Here is a 21,852-nt window from a genome sequence, read left to right on the forward strand (position 1 = left end):
TAATTTTTAACTGCCACAAGTAAATATGGCTAAACAGATTTTCACACAAGTTGCAGCTTTATTTAGTACATCTATCTTAAAATGCAGACTCTGTGGCATATGTGAATTTTACTATGAGAAGCCAAGGGGAAGAGGATAAGCACCTCAAAGAAATAAGCATTTAGCTCGGCCAGTGGAGGCCAGAACATAAGGATAGACCATTCTGATAGCCAGTTGACAGGAGCAATGTCGTGTGTTTTAAGAAAATACAGAAACAGAGAAACTGTGATATCAAATATATTTCTCATATTGAGTATCACAACAATGGAAGACTTTCTGAATTTCAAGCAATGAGTCACAATACATATGTCTGTATCAAATACTCTAGGACAGGGGTTGGCAAACTTTCAGTAAAGGGTCAGAGAGTAAATTTCCTAGGCTTTCCTGGCCAGACAGTCTACAGCAATCACTCAACACGACACCGCAGCACAGAAGGAGCCACAGGCAACATGTAAATGAACGCGCGTGTCGGGGGACTAGGAAGGTAGTGTTTACAAAAACAAGCGGTGGGCCAGATTTAGGTTACAGGCCAGTTTGCCAGCCTCGGCTCCAGGCGATGGTTCGTGACACATTTTTTAAAGAGCAAGTCAAGTGAGGAACACTTTTTACACTACACCTGGGCAGCATATACAATCCACAGTATGATGCGTGCATTCACGTGTGTTTCACAGTATGATGCGCTTGCGGTAGGCACTGCACTTTGATACTCCTTATTCTATTTTATGTTTGTTTGGTTTTTGTTTTGGGGGCTTTGGGGGACACCATCTGAAACCACTAAGTTGATCTCATACATGGATAGTCAGTGACTCACAGTCTGAAAAAATGTGGCTTCAAGGTGAAACAGCATTGGGACTTATCCATTTACTGACTATCTCAAGTAATAATGGAAGCTTTCCAGTGACATATAATATTTATTGAATGTGTTCTATATGTCATGCATTGACATATATTCAAGGAATTTATAAAAGAGAAATATTGCCCCATAATAGCTAGTATTGTTGTTTATGTATAAAATGTATAAAATAGGATACTAACTGTAATACCTATGAACCTTGTAAGACTATTTTGAAAATGAAGCTTTTAGCAAATACCAGATATTCAGTCATTTTTCCAGGTCACCAATATTCAAATAGTTACATACCAAGAAGTACTTTTAAAAATCAAGTTATTATCTATATTAAAATGAAAAAAGCCTTTAAAATCTAATGCTTTAGGTAATGAAGATGGCCTTATCTATATTATTTAAGAGCAGTGAGGTTTATAGGACTGATATATTGACAGTCAAAGTTACAACAGAGAACTTTTAACTCCCCTATCTCTACCTCTCCTGCACGCTTCCAAAAAAGATAAGATACAAAGGTTTAGAATCCATCCACAAACCACATGTCATTTTTAGATCAATTTTAGCCATCAACTGACCCACAGGATGATACAAGGTGGAAAAAAAACAAAAACAAAACTCAAGGAATAGAAAAGACGCTCCAAAATCTGTATTAGAATGATTACTATGCCTGCATGTTCAGTTAAAACCAGCCACAGATAAACTTTGTAAAACCAATCTTTCAATTGTTATTTTCCATAATAAATAACTACTCTGCATTATCAACAGCTAAAAGTGAGCTCCACAAGAGCAGAGATTCTTGTCTACTTTTTTTCATTGCTATATACCTCAAATTTAGAAGAGTCCTTGGCACTCAGATTTGCCCTAAATATTTGTTGCATGAAAGAACAGTGAACAAACAACACTGACGTCATCTTGTTTATGTTCTGATATTATGGCATTCAAAAACTAATAGACAATGCAGATTATTTAAAAGCAACATATTTAAAGATTACCTGCCATTTCTAGCATGTTTATTAAATTTCTGCCCGGGAAGAAACTCATGTGAACATTTTTATAAGGACAAAGAAAGACTCTTACCTTCTTTTTCTACTCTGAAAACAAAAGTTCTTTGTGTTGTAACAACTTCAAATTTGTTGTCTCCTTGAACTCGGACCGTAGATATAGCAGAAAGGGGGATTATTCCTTTTGAATACTTCTCCTGTATTGGTTAGAGGAAAAGACACACAGAGAAGATAGATTAAAATTCTCTTGATCAAAAATAGAATGGCATGGTATTTATAAGTGCTCCTTTCATAATCTCAATCTAAATTTTTAAAACTCACATACAAACAGCATATATCCTCATATACACTTAATACCCCAGAAAGGAAAATATTAAGTATCTCTTCCAAGTGAGATGTCTTTTCAATTTTCTCTTCATCTGCAATTAGGCAATGAATCACATTACAAACAATCGTACTAGAATAGCAATACATCGTTCTGAAAAACAGCAGTATGTTATTTGAAAACAGTCTGGTCAAAATGATTTTATGGTGTTTGCAGGCATCTGCTGGCCATTACAGGTACTGTAACTGAACCATTTCAAAATCACTTGATACATACTGCGAGCAAAAATATTATCTAAGAAACCAGACTATTGGATTCTATCAATTAACCCTATTATTCAATGCTCTGATGACAAAGATGTTAATCTCACACTGCGTCACTTTTTAGTCTCCAGGGGCTAAAGAATAAAAAGATACGGATTCAGCTGTTTGCAATAGGTATATACACATTACAATTTTGAAGGTCATTCCTAAGACTCTCAATGACTTTCTTAGTCTGTGCTTTCCTGGACCGTCCTAAACCATTTGGCATAATAATCACCCTACAATTTCAACTACTTTCCCACAATGTAATATTGACTGGGCCCTGTGCTGGAAAAAAAAATTCAGAGTACTTGTACATTCACATTCATATAGCTGCAAAATGAAAAACAAAGATGAGAATTCTCAGTTCTACTTACAAGAAGTCAGACATATTTTCACAGAAATAGTGATATTTGAACCTGACATTAAGAAACCTTAAGTTAACCAAACAGATAAGTGAGGAGGTGGGGTGGGGGTTGGGGGGATCCTGGCTGGAAAGACTGAGTCATAGAGATGTCAAGTAAAGAAGGGCTGCAGTGTGGAGTCAAAGAGATGAAGCTGAAAACATCCATCAAGGCCATATTATGAAAGGTTTTGAGCGTCTAAAGAATCTGGACAAAGATGAGGCTGAAAATATAAATCAAGGTCACATTACAAAATGTCTTGGATGTCAAGAGAGTTTGGACACAGCTTAATAAGGTTTCTTCTACAATTCTCTTCCAGCATCCATAGAACCATTACTTTTGAGTCAAGTCCCAAGGATCTGAAACAACTGGTTAGGAAAAGAATGTACTAAGTCATTCCATGCAGAGCACAAGTGTCATGTTCATATTCCTCCCAGCAGCAAACTCCAGCCATACATAGCAGATGGGTAAAAGACAGCTGCTGTGAGCAGTAAGGCGGGTCTACTGGGAGGTTTCTCCTCTGCCAGTTAAGGACATACATTATATTCTCATGGTATTCCCTCTGAGTTATTTGACAGTTTCCTCTTCTCTGCTGTCTTCCTCTATCCCCAATCCCTGACTTCATGTATCCATCAAAACCCTATGCATCTTTAATGCCATCTTCAATAACAATGCCTTGAAAATGTCCCTTTGTCCTCTCAAGCAGCCAAAATCAAGAAAGATATTTGAACTGTGATTTAGGAATATGAGGAGATAACTTCCTAGAAAAAAGAGAGGGATATCAAGGAATAAGTACTTACAGAATAACTTTTTCTTCTCCTTATTTTCCATTTTGGGGGTTTTAGCTTCTCTTCCTAAGGGAAAAAAATCCCTTCTTACTATTTCAACTACCGATTTTATGGGGAGAATTCTAAAATCTGTCTTCCTTTATCCCTTGTCTATTTCTATCCATTCCACTCCCATATTTTTGCATCATCCATGGTACATCTAACTGTCCCATAAGCACCTCAAACTCTAAAACTGAATTATCTCCATCTGTAATGGTCTATTAAGATATCACTTCTTGGTCAATCAGTCTTCACCAGAAGAGCCTTTGACCTGGGCTGCTCTTCTGCACCCACATGACTTGGGACTCCCCTGCAGCTACAATTTCAACTTGCTCCCCGCCACTTCCCGATTCTTTCCAGTCACATGAGCCTTCTTGAAGCTCCCTGACACATCATGGTTCTGCTCAATCCAGTGACCCTGCAAGGCACCATTTTACACATCCATCTTCACATACTTCCTGCTTCCATTTCTTTTCCTGTTTCAGCATATATATTCCTAAAAAAAAGTCCTCCAACTCAGCTTTTTTCTCAGGCCCCTCATCCTGACCCAGGAAGAAAACCTTAATTTAATAGGAACCTGTGCTCCTCTATAACAATTACTAACTCTAACTTTAACTCTAACTTAAATGATGATCTTTATATTTACTTGTGACCATCTGATCAATACAATCTTTCTAAACTGACTGTGCATCATAGTTCTATTTCCTTCATCACCTTTCACATAATCAATTCAGTTCAGTCACTCAGTCGTGTCCAACTCTTTGCGACCCCATGAAGTGCAGCACGCCAGGCCTCCCTGCCCGTCACCAACTCCCAGAGTTTACCCAAACCCATGTCCATTGAGTTGGTGATGCCATCAAACCATCTCATCCTCTGTCGTCCCCTTCTCCTCCTGCCCTCAATCCTTCCCAGCATCAGGGTCTTTTCCAATGAGTCTGCTCTTCACATCAGGTGGTCAAAGTATTGGAGTTTCAGCTTCAACATCAGTCCTTCCAATGAACACTTAGGACTGATCTCCTTTAGGATAGGATCAGTACTGTATATTTTCTGAATGAATGAATCTCATGCCCAATCAATCATAATTATACAAACTCTGACAGCTCATTTTTAGTATTTTTCTAAATTTATTTTTTAACACTTCCACTAGCCTATACAGCCTACATCCTGATAAATTAACGCCTGATTTACTTCACACTCTCCTGATTAGCTTCCCTACTTTCAGCTAGAGTTCCTCCTCACTTTTCCTGCATATTATTGTTCAAATGCCATCGTTGGAGAGAATAAAGGAAAGATTCATGAAGAAGACCAAGATGGGCCTTGAAGTTTGCACAGGATTTTCATGGACTGTAATGTCTAATGGATTCAGGGGGAAGAGCAAAACCACAGAGGTGAGACGACAGGAAAAGATATGCCCAAGTTTTTCGCAGTTGTACCGATACTATTGAAAAAAGTCCCTGCAAAGACAGACACGACGTGACTGGTTTAGCAAAGAAAAATCCAATAAATACAGGCAGGTACCAATCAGTACTAGACTACTAAGGGCTCTGGGAATTGATAGGAGGGAGAGGCTGTCTCTCCATTGTCAGGCAGCCTGAGAGATGTGAAGGGGCCCGGCACCCTTGAAACAGCGGAAGGGTCTATCTGACTGTAAGTCTGTACTTGCTGAGACCAGATAATGAAAAATTCAGAGTACTCAAAAGCATTTATCACTTCTAGGTGGTCCATTCTAAAGTGGCAGTTTGCCTAAGAATTAGAGGAGTTTATAAAAATATATCTCTAATGGGATAATTAACTATTTGTTGAATAAAATTTTACCATTAACCCATTTTTCAGTAGAGAAAAGTCAAGCAGCATTGTGGGGAAAGACACAGGAATTTTAAAAAGGAGATTTTCCTTCCGCTAAATCTCTTTAGAGAAATTTTTTTTTAATTCCTTAAAAACATAATAACTCACCCACATATCTACAATAATGTTGTTTAACAGGTCAGTACTTATGGAAGGGTAATAGAAAAACGAATCCCCCAGAAGTGATCAAAATGTACTTAAGAAGCAAAGTACTATGTCACTTGAACTTTAGGAAGTTGCAGTTTCTCTAAAAGCTCATTTATAATCTATTATGAATTATCAAGGTCAATTTCAAAATTTTTTTAACACTGTAGAGGTGACTCTACATTTCTCTTCCAACACAAGATAAAGACAATATAGAGGGGAAAAAAAAAGGAAACTCAATGACACCAGGCTCAAAATGACTGCATTTTTCAGAGTGGAAAATTTTCCTGAAGCAAAGAAATTCTAAAGCATCCCCGGAGCCTATAACACACAGATATTTAGGTCAAGTTTGTCATTTATCTACCACTTGCAGACAATGAAAGGACCATGGGGCAATGCTGCCCACAGCTGAGTGAGAGGGGGGTGAGTCAGATCTCTTGGCAGGTGACAAGATATCAAACCTGCTGGGATGATGCCATTTTCAGCAATACAACTGAAAAGGCCTTGCTGAGACATGATTGAGTGGCACAGAGAAAAGCAGAAGAAAACGAAGGGAATAGGCAACTCTGCAAACTTCCTCCAGAAAGCCCAGCCTCATGCCCTCAAGTGTATGTTTAACCCTGGAAGGGGCTCCCCCGGTTGGCTCAGAGGTGAAGAATCTGCCTGCCAATGCAGGAGACACGGATTTGATTCCCAGGCCCAGGAAGATCTCACACGTCACAGAGCAACGAAGTTCGTGTGCCACAATTACTGACCCTGTGCCCAAGAGCCCTGCAGCTGAGTGAGCCCGAGGGCCACAGCTCCCGATGCCCACATGCCCTAGAGCCCCTGCTCTGCATGAGGAGCTACCACAGGGAGAAGCCCGCACACGGCAATGAACACCCACTACAGTGAAAAAACAGATTCTTAAAAAACACTGAAAGACCCAACTCATAGGTGCTCAGGACCGTGAAAACTCCACAGCCCGCTGAGATGCCAGCTGTGGCCCCAGCTGTGCCCTCTTTTCACCGGCCTTACAATCCTCTCTTCCCAGTCCACCGATCCAGCCCTTCAGCCAGCAGCGTCACAACCAAAACCACATCTCCTTTTAGCAAACACCTAATCTAGTGGTCTTGGGGTTCTTTTGCCAACATGACACCAATCATCTGAATAGTAAAAGAACAAAATGTCATAGGAAACAATTTAACATTTTTAAAAATTCTAATGTAAAGCTAAAGAATTTGTAATATATATATATATATATATATATTTTGGCCATACCACACGGCTTAGGATCTTAGTTCCCCAACCATGGATCAAACCCAGGCCCTTGGCATTAGGAGCATGGAATCTGAAGCACTGGACCATCATAGAAGTCCCTGTAATAATTCGTTTTATCATAAACTTTTTGTCTCGATTTCAAGCCAAGGCTGCATCATCTTTATTGCATCAAGGCAGGTAGGTGCTCGTCTCCTCAATGCAGTTGAGATGAGCTTTTAAAGGACAGAGTGAGTCTGGTTGGTCAGAGATACTAGACATTCTCTCCCCCAGGAGGGGATAATGAGCCTGATGACAGGGATGCCTGCCTCACTTCTGAATAGTTTACTTCCTCATTTCAAGCAAATCAGAGAAGGGCACAGGTGACGAAGAGAACCAGGGGTCAGATTGCATCAGGTACAGAGAGCACATTATAGCCACCCTACGATACAGAAATTGCCTGGATATTCAAACCAACAAGCAAACTAAAAACAGCAGCTAAGGCAGAAAACCAGCATTTACAAATATCCATCTCATCATCCCGCAAACATTAAAGAGGTCTGCTTACCTACTTGATGGTTTATAGGGATCCCTGCAAAGTAAAACCAATGAACACTTCTCTCAACTTTCTACTATCCTTTGTGCTTTAGCAGGCAGTGTGTATTGCTTTCTTTCTAAAAGCTTATGCTCTTCGTCCTGCAGCACTGAAGAATGGATATATGAAAAGGAATCTACCTCAATGTTCAAGCCAGAAATAACACCAATATAAGGCAGTGAAAAATATCTAGTGAGAAGATGATGTTAGAATATAAACTTTAAATAAGAGAATGTCGTTAACTGTTGTTTGTATATTAAAAGAATGTACAGTTAACATTTTAAAATTGTATGATTTTGACTAACAAAAAATCAGGTATATTTATTAGTACCAACTTTTTATTTAAGGAAATTTTCAAACACATAGAAGTTGAAAGATTAGTACAATGAACATTCATAACCTCTATCTCAATTTGACATTTGTTAACAGTGCAACTTTTTTGTTTTACCTAACTATGCATGTGTGCATATACATATACATATATAATATATAAATATGAAGTGAAGTCGCTCAGTCGTGTCCGACTCTTTGTGACCCCATGGGCTGTAGCCTACCAGGCTCCTCCATCTGTGGGATTCTCCAGGCAACAATACTGGAGTGGGTTGCCATATACTTATATATAAAGTATATATAGGGAGGTAAATTTGAGACATTTGTAGGTTTCATGACACTTCACTCCAAAATATCTCAGTCTACAGCTCTTAAGAATAAAGACTTTCTCATACCTACTGAAGAAGCACCTGATGAAAACAGTACATGTCATTAAGATTCAACTGCTTAAAGGATACATTTTAGGCCCTTGCACTTTAAGATTTTCAATGAGCTGGAACTCCAAACCCAACCTTCTTAGCTTCATCAGCCATTAGTCTCCCTCACATACACTATTTTCCCATCAAAGACTCTGGGCATCTCATTCTATCAGCTATCAAGTCCTGTTCTTTCTGCTTAGTCTGTGTACAAACTCCTCTTTCTTCAAAACTCAGGGCCACTAGAAATCCCGTGCAAGAAGCATCTTTCACAGCCCTTCTAGAGAACAAAATAACTTCTCCTTTGTGCTATTGTTTTCTAAACATTCTTAGTGCTGCCTAGGGTAAAGGCAATTTCTTATATATCTGTATATCATCTATAGCAATTCCAGTAGTTTGCAGAAGATTCTCCACGAATAATTGTTAGATACATAAGTTTTTAAAAATCTCAATGTTATGCACCACAAAAAAGTTAACCTATGAAAAGAGTTAAGTGTTTTACCCTATGCAAATTCTTTTCATCTTTTCATCCAACACCTAAAGACCAAATCATGTGCTTAATTTATTGAAGTAAATTCAGCACACACAGGACAATCTTTTAAAACTGTGAAACATACTTACCTTATCGTTATTGTAGTAAGAAATGCTGAGGCCATCAAATTTCACCCATCTCTTCTGAAACATGCGTTTTCTGTAAAACATATGAAATTGTCATTTCACATTTTAAGAACCATGAATTTGGATTTTAAATGCATTTGTAACATAACTGTTCAGTACATTCCCATTTGCTGTTAAAACAGTCAGGAAAACAATAGGCTGTGATGATGCAGTTTAGGCAATGGTACAAAGCAAAGAAAATACATAAGATGATACTTTCTAATCAGCTGACCTAGGTGTTTTTAAAAAGGATACCTTCTAACAGTGTCATCATTTTTTAAACTGTAACTTACAGTGGCATCTCCACACCTGTAAGGTTGAATGGAAAACAAAGTGTGGACAAAAACACCATCATCATATACCCATCAATACCCATATCCTTTAAAGCGATAATCCCTTCATGAAAGTATTAATAATAAAATTTTGTATCTTTAAGATTATAACATTTCATCTTAGTTCTTAAATCTCTGCTTTGGAGTATTAATGATGTTTTGCTAAAATAACAAAGCTTTGTCAATTGGATTTACATAGATATATTTAATTCTGATCAAATAAGCTGAAAAGGCCCTGTCTAAATATAGAGAATCATTTGCAATCAGACAAAATTTGCTGAAACATTAACATTTTGAGAAAAAGAATCATGAAAGGCAAATGCAGTTTAAAATGGTTGTTGACTTCAGAAGCAAAGCAAAATAATGTCATCATATGTTCTCTATTTAGGCAGCAAGGAGAAAAAAAAAATCATCCTGACTATATAAGGGAAAACTGAAGACCCACTTCTACTTGGGCTTGTTTTTGTTTTCCAGTCCCTTTCACCAGCCAGTCCGGAAGGTTCTGACTGTCTATTCTCTACATGACTCAGCGTGAACTGACACAATCGAGATACCTTTGGCCTTTATCACAGATAATACACAAAAACGAACTTCCTATTTTAAAAGTCATCTCTAAACTAAGTGGATAACCAGGTCTACCTTTTCCTTTTGCAGTTTTCTAACACATTGAAGTTAAGGAAATTGTATAACTTTCTGTGGTTTTCAGAAGACCTAAAGACAGAAAAAGCACTTCACAAAGTGTGGAGAACTTGTCTTCCGGGCTACTTCCTAAGCCCACACACTTGTTACTCTAATGAAATACAGCAAGCCGCCCACGTTGATCACTAGCCAAATTATTCTCCTTAGATAAAATTAGAGCAAATTGATCTGAGAAAAGTTTCAAAATCCACTGGTGTGGACCACATTGTCACATATAAGCACTCAGTTAATCATGAAGTAGTAAGACTATGACAAGACCTTAAAATTATATAACCACAACCAACTACCTTGTTCTTTCCAGCTTATTCCCTCAAACTTCTGCTTCTTCTTAACTTCTCTTGGTCCATCACGTGTTCTCTGAACCTTACAACATCCAACAGTGTTGGTTTTTACTTTCTTCACAGACCCAAGGGTTCTTCAAATTGCCAGCATGAAGAGTTACAAGGTAAAGAAATACTAAGCAAATACACAATAATTATACGTTGAGTAAAATCACTTAGCTCATTTCATGTTGATCTGTCACACTTAAAGGCAGGTAACTAGACATCCTCCCTCCCACACAATCTCAACACTAATTCAAGAAATCAAGATTTTGTGCCAGGCGTCTGCCTACCTTACATGCTGAATAGTAGTAAACTAGAGCTCAGTAGTGCATATAATCTCCCATTTTAGAATAAAAATAATCAGCACCTGTAGGAGATAAAGGCCGTAGGACCTTCCATTACCCCTCTAATTCCTTGGCTAACTACTTCTTATCTTTCAGAGTTCCACTTAACCACCTACACAGACATTCCTACCCTGACCAATCAATCCAAAGCAAATCACAAAGTTATTCTCTGAAAGCACCTTCTCCTTTCCTCATACCACTTAACACAGTCTGTGGTTATGTTTGTTGAGTTGCTTAATGTCCTTATGCTCTACAAGGACAAAGTCCAAAGATATTTCATTCTCTACTATACGATCAGCAACACACACAGAGACAAATATGGCGCTAAAAAAGAACCTGTTGAATAAAAGAGCGACATAATTAAGCAAATGTCCCCTTAGCAAAACAGCAAGATGACAAGTAAAAACCTCAACTGACCAGCACTCAAATAATCTGTGTATTTTTAAAGAAAGGCTGGCAGAAGGCAGGAAAATGTCTGAAACCGCAGAGTTAGATTCAGAGTTTCAAAACCTGCCAAAGCACAGAGTAAAAAGAAGTTTAGATCAAATCGAGAAAAATAAATGACCCAATCAAAAAATGGGCCAAAGAACTAAACAGACATTTCTCCAAAGAAGACATACAGATGGCTAACAAACACATGAAAAGATGCTCAACATCACTCATTATCAGGGAAATGCAAATCAAAACCACAATGAGGTACTATTTCACGCCAGTCAGAATGGCTGCTATCCAAAAGTCTACAAGCAATAAATGCTGGAGAGGGTGTGGAGAAAAGGGAACCCTCTTACACTGTTGGTGGGAATGCAAACTAGTACAGCCGCTACGGAGAACAGTGTGGAGATTCCTTAAAAAACTGGAAATAGAACTGCCATATGACCCAGCAATCCCACTCCTGGGCATACACACCGAGGAAACCAGATCTGAAAGAGACACATGTACCCCAGTGTTCATTGCAGCACTGTTTATAATAGTCAGGACATGGAAGCAACCTAGATGCCCATCAGCAGACGAATGGATAAGAAAGCTGTGGTACATATACACCATGGACTATTACTCAGCCATTAAAAAGAATACATTTGAATCAGTTCTAATGAGGTGGATGAAACTGGAGCCCATTAGTAAGTAAGTAAGTCAGAAAGAAGAACACCAATACAATATACTAACACACATATATGGAATTTAGAAAGATGGTAACGATAACCCTATACACAAGACAGAAAAAGAGACACAGATGTACAGAACAGACTTTTGGACTCTGGGGGAGAAGGTGAGGTGGGGATGATCTCAGAGAATAGCATTGAAACATGTATATTATCAAGCATGAAATAGATCGCCAGTCCAGGTTGGATGCATGAGACAAGTGCTCGGGCCTGGTGCACTGGGAAGACCCAGAGGGATCGGGATGGGAGGGAGGTGGGAGGGGGGATCAGGAAGGGGAACACATGTAAATCCATGGCTGATTCATCTCAGTGTATGGCAAAGACCACTACAATATTGTAAAGTAATTAGCCTCCAACTAATATAAATAAATGAAAATAAATAAATAAATAAAAAAGAAGTTTAGAACCTACTTTAACCTGTCTTACTTAAGATTGTTTAGCTGCAGTCACTTGGACTTTAAGTTTTCTTAGAATTCCATTCGCATCTGGACAGTTTGAGGTCTGAGGCATCATCCAGGAAAATGAGTGGGGGAAGAGGGAGGGCAGACAGCTCAGAGATCAGAGATGCTACCACAGGCCGAGCTACATTTCTCCTCCTAGGCACTGACTACAAAGAACACACTTAATACTCGGCTTTCTGAGGAAAGTCTCTGAAGAAAGTCAACCGAAACCTCGGCCTCGGAGAGACTCAACTCCTAAGATGCTCCAACCATTTTGACTTTCTCAACTACCAGGTGACTACTGCTGTGTTCAGCCACTATAATCCAATATTTTTGTTTACCCTTTTATCTTCTATCGGGGTATAGCTGATTAACAATGTTATGGTAGTTTTGCAAAGGGACTCAGCCATATACATACATGTAACTGTTCTCTCCCAAACTCCCCTCCCATCCAGGCCACCACGTAACATTCAGCAGAGTTCCATGTGCCGCACACACGGTCCTCGTTGGTTATCCCTTTCAAACACAGCAGTGCGTGTAAGTCCATTTCAAACTCCCTAACTACGCCTTCTCCCACTAGCCGTAAGTTCACAAGACATGTATTTTTAATCTACATAAACGGCATGGTGCTATAGATCTCACTGTTTCTCACTTTTTTTTTTCACTTAGCACTATGTTTTTAAGATGCTGTGAGATGTGTATCTAAAGGATTAGATATGTCTCTAGTCCTTTGTTTCTAATTGCTTCTGTACCACACAGTATAAGTCTCTTATATTTTAAAGGTTAAGTCTAATAATCTATGGAAGATCAGATAAATAAGACAAAATCCCAGCCCACAATGAAATGGAATGAGAGTGTGGCAGCTGAAAAATCAACTGTTCTGTACCTGAAGAGAGCCACTTTGCAATCCTACCATTAAAACATTACTTCTGCTATCATTCACTCATCCAGCCAGGCATCAAATCTGTGGGGACCTATTCTGTGGACACTGTCCCCCAACCATACTGCCCCCTCTCTCTAGATTCTTTTTTGCCTTGCGGCCTTCCCATATGCCAGGAAAATGCTGGCTGCTCCTCACACGGCTGGCTTGTCCTTGAGATCTCAGCTCAAAAGTCATTCGCCTAAGTGGCCACCATTAAGTAACACAAATCCTTCAGGTTCCTTTGGTATCCTGCTTCATTTCTTTACTTAATGACACTTAGCAGAATTTTCAATTATATATTTGCTTTGTGTCCTCCATCTCCCGTACTATTCAACAGATACTGAGATTCTTGAGCTCAGAAACCATGTCTTTTTAATCAATGTAAAACCAGCGACTACCACAGTTTCTAGCATATAAAATATGCTCAATATCTAGTGCATATAACAAATAAATGTACTTCTCATTGTAAGATGCTTCCTCAAATTCTCATTTTATGGATAGAGAAAATAAATTACTAACCACTTTACCCTTAATTTCCTTTTTTGTTCTTTTCAAATATTAAAGATCAGATTCTTATGAGAAAAACTTTGTAATTCATCAGTATTTCCATGTAATTTTAAAATACATTTCACAGTTACATCTTTTTAAAATATATTCTTTAAGATATGTGCATTTTGTATCTTCCTATTTAAAGATGCAAATTAATAAATATGTTTCTAAAATTACACATATAATCTATTTTATTCATTAAATGTGTCAATATTAAATTAGCTATTTTCTGCATGTGAACTTCAATACTAAATTCTACCAATTGGTTAAAGATAAGAACTTGTACTTAGATACTATCTCACAATATAAGTCCCCTTTCTGCCAAATGGACACTTGGATTTGAACAGGCAAACTCTGAAATTTAATCAAAATTTCAACTGCATAAAAGGGAGAGCTTAAGATGCACTATGTTTCTAAATGTCAATACAATTTTAAATTTTAAAAAAGTTATGACTAGTTGATTTTTAAGAATTATCTTTTCTGTGTAAGAATTAAGTATTTTTCTCATACATTTATAAAAGTCTACTCAATACCCAGCAACTAATTCCAGGGTACGTATGTAAAATTAATCTATTACAGACAATTTGAGGTTGCTAAAGTACTTTAAAAGCTTTCTCTAACATAACTTATGCCTTCCCCTTAAATTTCAATTAACAATTTATTTAGTAAAAGTTGAAAAAAAGACAAGATATAAAAACAATGTCACTCTAGTCTGTGTTCCTACCATCACATGACACAAATTAGATCTGAAATACTGATAAATTATTACACACAGATTTTAAAACCTCAGTCAAGAGAGAACTTATTTGGCACAATAATCTTCATAATAAAAATAGCAAACATTTATATAGTGCTTTGTTCTAGACACTGCAGCAAGCTATACATAAATATTGATTCATTTAATCCTCCAAACAACCATGGGAGGCAAAAATATTCCCATTTTACAGATGAAGGCGCTGAGGGACTGGAAGGTTGAATAATTTGCCCAAGTCACATGATTAATAAAGATCATTTCTATGAAGAAAATTCAGGCAGTCTGGTCCCTAAGTCTGTGCTCTTAACAACTACACAAAACAGATGCTGGTACATTTTCACAGCAAAGCATCTTGCATATTCCTTCAAGTCGCGGTTAACATTTGACCTCCACCCATTTGAGATGTGAGTTCAATTCTGCCAAGTACTTCAGAATTCCTTCAGGAAAAAAGGTTAAAAGCAGATAAGAAAAATATTAGCCTAGGTTTTATACTATTTTGTAGTTAGGATCCTAAAGGGAAACATTGCTTTGAGAAGTTTTCTTACAATAATGTATGAGGCAGCTGCAGTGTTACTGATCTCTACAAGCTCCTCCCTTGAGTGCTGGTCGGGCAGATGGTGTATCTGAAATACAGTCTCGCCACCTGGTGTTGGCCTTTATTATCTCAAAAACGGTGTATTTTAAAAGTTCTTTTTAAACAACCATGTATATACAAACAATTACGTCTCTACGAAGTACTTACATGAAGGCACTCCTATTTAATTTCGATCGAAAGTGCCAGTAAGGTTTTTATTTTTTAATATATCTTTTAACTCTTTAAAAATTGGATCAGTATGCTAACCAATGACATTAAAGTGGTTCAGTTCAGTCGCTCAGTCGTGTCCGACTCTTTGCGACCCCATGAATCGCAGCACGCCAGGCCCCCCTGTCCATCACCAACTCCCGGAGTTTACTCAAACTCATGCCCATCGAGTTGGTGATGCCATCCAGCCATTTCATCCTCTGTTGTCCCCTTCTCCTCCTGCTCCCAATCCCTCCCAGCATCAGGGTCTTAGTAGAGGCTACCAAACTGTCATCTTTAAATATCACACAACTGAAAAGTAACTAAGTCAAAATTTATGACTTTTATTAATCATCACATACTTCTCAATTATTTAAAAAACATCTAAGATATCATAAATATGCTGTTTCAGATTCACCTGCCTTATTTACATAATGCTGAAGAAGTCTATGCATATTTTATCTTATTTTCTGCTCTAACCCTAACTAGACTCAACATTTTTGGTACAATTTCCAAAAATCCAGATTTTTATTTAACCGTTCTTTTTTAATTTAGCTAATCACTTAATCTCATAGCTCTTAAGTATGAAGCTTTTAAATCCTGCAGTATTAGTATAAGGTATTTTATAGATACACATGCAAGGAATTATATTTCTATAAAATATCAGCACTTTTCTATTCTAGAGTGTATTGCTAGAGTGCATTTCTTCACTTTTAAGCAAACCAAAATGATTGTTTCCAAGCTAATATGAACCAAAATGAGTTGAGGCAAAAAAAAAAAATTTTTTTTCTGAAATCCCAGCTTCTGTCTCTGCTTTAAATGAGGAAAAAACAAATTTTAACATAAAATCTCAAGTGCCAAAAGGAGTTGTAGAAGTCAACGATAAAGGATGAATTTCAACGTATGACTCACAATTTTGATAATATTTACAAACAGTTTTGTTCTTACATGACACGGTATATGTAAAACTATGCTAAAAGACTCAGACCTCTCTATTTTATGGAGTCATACTCTGTAAAAATGAATAAATAAAACAACTCAACAGCTTCTAGTTAAGATGATCACTTAAAAGTTTGCATTTATCTCTACTTCTCCTAAAATCTCAAAGGATGAAAAAAACAAATAAAAATAAATACCTACAAACTAACATTGAACAGAAATGTAAAGAACAGTGTCAGGCCATCAGGAAAGCAAAAGAGGGGATGGAACCAACTCAGGAGGTTTCAGAGAGCTGACTGCTAAGCCTGCAACAGAGCAAATTGAAGGGAAAATGAGTTTACTCACAAAATTTCAGAGTCTCAGGAGATACACACACAAGTGACTCTGGAGGTGACTATAAAGAAAGGGCAGGTGGTTGAGAATCAGAAGATTTGTGGAAATGCAATCGACCTTACATTTTTATGTGTGGGATACAGAGGTTCTGAAAAACTGAGTCACACAGGAAAGGAGCAACAGCCTGACAATTCTAATTTCTGTCTGATTCCAACATTCTCATTCACTTTGCTAGCTAGACTGACTCAAAGAAAATAGTTATGCTATTTTAATAAACACTAAAACTAAAAATTTTCTCCTCAAACTACACATAGAATTGGGAAACTTTATTGGCTTGGCACATTCTTCACAAGTGATGCGTGGTTTGAGAAATGGCCAACTAGTTTCCAGTGTAAAAAAAATACTTTTTGTCAGAGATTTAAGATTCAACTTCAAGTTCAAAAGGTCTGGGTTTCCCTGATAACTCAGCTGGTAAAGAATCTACCTGCAATGCAGGAGACCCCAGTTTGATTCAGGAAGATCCACTGGAGAAGGGATAGGCTACCCATGCCAGAATTCTTGGGCTTCCGTTGTGGCTCAGCTGGTACAGAATCTACCTGCAATGCGGGAGACCTGTGTTCGATCCCTGGGTTGGGAAGACCCCCTGAAGAAGGGAAAGGCTACCCACTCCAGTATTCTGGCCTGGAGAATTCCATGGACTACATGTAGTCCATGGGGTCACAAAGAGTCGAACACAACTGAATGACTTTCACTTTCACTCTGGTCAGAGACTTGTCAATTTTCTATTACATCTGCTTTTCACTGAAAGGCTGACTCCAGGACAGCAGTCTGGGGAGGCTGGAGGTCCTCATCCACTACGGGGCAGGTAGAGAGTCACTCCACAGAAGCGCCTTGGAGACTCTGGGCACTGTCTGGGAAGTCAGCACTGACAAAGGAAACTACAGTATTAGCTCCAATATCCTCCAAGTCCTGGGTTACTGGCTTCTAAGTGGTGCCTCAACCATTGCTTGGGATTTGCCCCTTTTTTGAAATCTGACCTCTGGCTTTTTCACTTTCCCTAGTTCTGTGTTCAACCTGGACATGTAACTCTCTGCCTGATTTTCCCTCCTGATCCTAGAGCCTAATTTGTTTCTTCCATAAAATAACTTCAACTAATCCCTCTATTTATCTCATAGACTTCAGGACATCCAGATATCACCTATATCCGTGCCTTGTCACTCCCTCTAGCCTGTAAAGTACTTCAGCTAAAAATGCCACTTAAAATGGTATCCATTTTCCAAAGGTCATTGAGCCGGTATTCCTCCTCCCGAGATGATCTTTGGAGAAATGTTTTCTTAGCCCCTCCGTAACCTCATGATTCTGTACTCTGTGGACCTTTCTGTACCAACTGTTATACTTTGTCTTTTGAGTTTATCTTTCTTTGTATTTTTTTCTGCCTTAAGAGGAAGACACAAAAAAGACAAGGAACACATTTTGCTCATTGTATTCTTCCATAACTTGTGTATTATATTCACACATTGCTGGATTAGCCTGAAATTTTCAGCTCCTGCTGCCCCAGACTCATATTTCTACACAATGCTTCTCTATAGTCAAAAAATTAATAATTTTTTAAAGAAGAATTAAGCCTGGTGTGCTGAAGATCATGGAGTCGCAAAGAGTCAGACACGACTTAGTGACTGAACACCAACAACAGGAAAACAAAATTCTTAAACATCTTGGCAAATAAAATGTAAATTCCTTGAGATACATTGCATTTTTTCATAAATATGCTTGGTGCATTATCCCGAATACTGAACACATAAACATCCTTAGGAAACAGCAGGTTAAGAAGTCAAAAGGGTTTTCTAATTGCAGATATTCTTAGATATTTCAATTGTGCTTCTCCCAAAAGCACATTCAACCATGGTTCTCTTTTCTTTATAGCAATTCACAGGACTCTTTCTCTGAGTTCTATATTCAGGAAATTTTATAATAAATTCTACCCAGTCTTCCATATTTGCATCTACTCAGACTTACCGAAAAGCTTGAGCTTATGAGTTACAAATAGGAAAGAGGAAGGAAAGAGACTTGGTATTTTATCCTCAAAACCAGTAGTTTTTTTTTTTTAAACACGAGACTATTAAGTTTTTCATTTGCTTGACCTGTTTGAAACACTAATAACAGGCCCAAGTTCAACATTTTACTAAGTTTTTTTTTTTTTTCATTTATTTTTTAAAACCAATAATATAAATCTATATTATAATTAGTTCACTCAAAAACTTAAATAAATTTTCGTACTTTAAGCTCAGCTGGAAGTGTTTCCATATTTCTCTGGTTGCATGGTGTTACACAATTATTTTCTTACTAAATATTGGGCAGTTTTCACATACTGTGTATTGATTCAGAACTGGCATTTCCATTTCAAAGCAAACACTCGATCACGTGAAATAAACCCAGATTATGAATTTGACTACTTTGTTTAATGTCACTCATGACTGAGGACAGTTTCAAACATTACTTGGAGAAGGATAACTGAGTATGGCTATTATTTGCTTTAAACTGTGTCCTTACAACACTTGTACTTGTCTTAAGGGAGTAAACAGAATTTCAGTAAGCGCACTGAGAGTCCATAGAACAGGCAGATCTCCAATCATTACAGTGTTTGGAGTTTAGTTTTTATTACATTACTATAAATTTAAAAAAATGAATGTTTTAGGAAAACTGAAAAGAAATGATGTCTAACACTAGGTTTTTTACTAATTCATTCAACAACAAACACTGAGTTATCTACCACTGCCAGGCAACCCTCCAGATGCTGAGGATACTGCAGTAAACAGAACCCAGTAGAGATGACCATCCCCATGGAGCACCTATGCTTTAAATAAATCACCTAGTGTCTGAGCGATGAGAGAAACATAACAGTTAAGGGAGCGATGGGGTGGTGGGAGAGGGGGAAGTGATAATATTAACTTTAGTGTCAGGGCCTCAATGCAAAGGAGACTTTAGAGCAAGGCCTTGAGGAAGGTAAGGTATAAGCCATGTTGCTCTCTGGCTGTAAGCACACAGGGATGAAAGAAGAACAAGTGCAAAGGCCCTCAAAGAGGGATTCTGCTTCTGATTAGATCTAGACTTGATAGAATAATAAAGCAGCTTTCCCCTTCTGTAATCTAGGTTATAATTTTCAACAGGGGGCCCAAGGGAGATGGAGGAAGCTGGTATGAGCTTTCAGCCACACCACTGAATCAGTTTTACGCTCTTATGTCCCACAAGCCAAGCATGGCCCATTAGATGTGTTTGTAAATAAAGTTTCATTGAAACACAGCCTCATTCATCAGTTTACACCTTTGCTCTGGCTGCTTCCACGCTCCAGTGGCTGAGTTACTGAGCTCCCAAACATCGTATGGCTATAAAGATGAAAGTACGTATTATCTGAGCTTTTACAGAAAAAGGTTGCTAATACTTTCTCTACAGAATTTAGAACACCATCAAAATCACTGCCACCTACACCAAAGAGATGCGTGGCCATGAGATAAAGCTCAGCAGCCTCTGTGTAAGCAATGGATAGGCATCATTTTGTCTAAGTAACGAGCATCAAACGCTCTTTCCACAGCCTACAGACTCTAATTAGAAAAAGGAAAAATGGACATTCTACTCGTGGTCTAATAAACGCAGGCTTCTTGGCCAATTACACGTATTTCTCTTACGTTTTCGTAATATAATCATAGAAAAGAGCTTTCAAATTTCTCTGTGATAGAACAAGCTCCTTTGCTTACTTTCCTAGCTGCATCCTGGTATACTGGGAAAAGACTCTAAAGTCAGAAAACTCAATTATTTTCCCCTAAAATGGAAAAACAAAAATCTCAAAAAATTACAGCCTCTAACCTTAGGCTGGTTCAGAATAGAAAGGATGAAAGTCCGAGTTCTGATAAAGAGAGACATAACGCTCTAACTGTCCCAGAGGTGACCAGTAATGGTGAAGCTTTCTCAGGTGCCTGGAGCATAAACATACTAGCCCTGTCAAGAGCAAGGTGCCATCAGAGATCACACAGGAAACCACAGCTGCTGGGGGCTCTGTAAGACTTTGTTAAATCTTCCAGTGATGCTTAGAGAGGGCTGGGATCTCCCTAATCATTTAAGTTCTACAGAAATGAGAGATCGGAGACTATTCCAGCTCACTGCTTCAATGCCACCACGGCGTATATTTGAGGAATGACTCATACCTTTGCAATCTGACTATGCATTTACCAATAATATCGATGATTGATGAAAACAGACACATTTGACTATTTTGTCACCCTAGTGGAACCAGAAAGGAGACAAAAATACCTGATACTAAGAAGTACTCTGCTTCAGTTTGGTCTATATCTGGTTTTGCTGAAATATTAACTATATCACTGCTAACCACAAAAGACCTCACCATTTTTTTTTTTTCTTTCTTAAGAAATATTATTCCTTCTCCCATTAGTCAACTAATTCTTCTGGGAATTTTTTTGCTAATAAAATTTATTTTAGGTGAAAACAATGCTTTCTAGAAATGATGCATCTTTTCAAGGGAAGAGTAGAGAAAACCAGCACAACATAAGGACGCATACGACATCAACTTAAACAGGAGAGACTTCAGTTCAGTTCAATCGCTCATTCGTGTCCGACTCCTTGCAACCCCATGAACCGCAGCACAACAGGTCTCCCTGTCCATCACCAACTCCTAAAGTTTACCCAAACTCATGTGCATTGAGTCGGTGATGCCATCCAACCATCTCATCCTCTGTCATCCCCTTCTCCTCCTGCCCTCAATCTTTCCCAGCATCAGGGTCTTTTCCAATGAGTCAGCTCTTCACATCAGGTGGCCAAAGTAGTGGAGTTTCAGCTTCAACATCACTCCTTTCAATGAACACCCAGGACTGATCTCTTTTAGGATGGACTGGTTGGATCTCCCTGCAGTCCAAGGGACTCTCAAGAGTCTTCTCCAACACCACAGTTCAAAAGCATCAATTCTTCAGTGCTCAGCTTTCTTCACAGTCCAACTCTTACATCCATACATGACCACTGGAAAAACCATAGCCTTGAGTAGACGGACCTTTGTTGGCAAAGTCATGTCTCTGCTTTTTAATATGCTGTCTAGGCTGGTCATAACTTTCCTTCCAAGGAGTAAGCGTCTTTTAATTTCATGGCTGCAATCACCATCTGCAGTGATTTTGGAGCCCAGAAAAATAAAGTCTGCCACTGTTTCCACTGTCTCCCCATCTACTTCCCATGAGGTGATGGGACCAGATGCCATGATCTTAGTTTTCTGAACATTGAGCTTTAAGCCAACTTTTTCACTCTCCTCTTT

The 21,852-nt window shown here is 38.2% G+C and overlaps 1 protein-coding gene across 5 annotated transcripts in view; it reads right to left on the bottom strand.

Moving 5' to 3' along the window:
- ARAP2 (ArfGAP with RhoGAP domain, ankyrin repeat and PH domain 2) overlaps window positions 1-21,852 on the bottom strand; it is a 200,308-nt gene that overhangs the window by 133,415 nt on the left and 45,041 nt on the right. For 4 of the 5 annotated variants that reach the window (XM_061164524.1, XM_061164526.1, XM_061164522.1 and 1 more), the window contains 3 exons: window positions 8,930-8,999; window positions 3,716-3,769; window positions 1,961-2,081 (listed from right to left, as the gene is read on the bottom strand). In XM_061164524.1, coding sequence (XP_061020507.1) covers window positions 1,961-2,081; window positions 3,716-3,769; window positions 8,930-8,999 — 245 coding nt within the window. The remainder of the gene's footprint in view (window positions 1-1,960; window positions 2,082-3,715; window positions 3,770-8,929; window positions 9,000-21,852) is intronic. The other variant, XM_061164525.1, reaches the window with a different exon arrangement.

Source organism: Dama dama, chromosome 17, assembly GCF_033118175.1.
Source record: "Dama dama isolate Ldn47 chromosome 17, ASM3311817v1, whole genome shotgun sequence".
In the NCBI taxonomy this organism is placed as follows: Eukaryota; Metazoa; Chordata; class Mammalia; order Artiodactyla; family Cervidae; genus Dama; species Dama dama.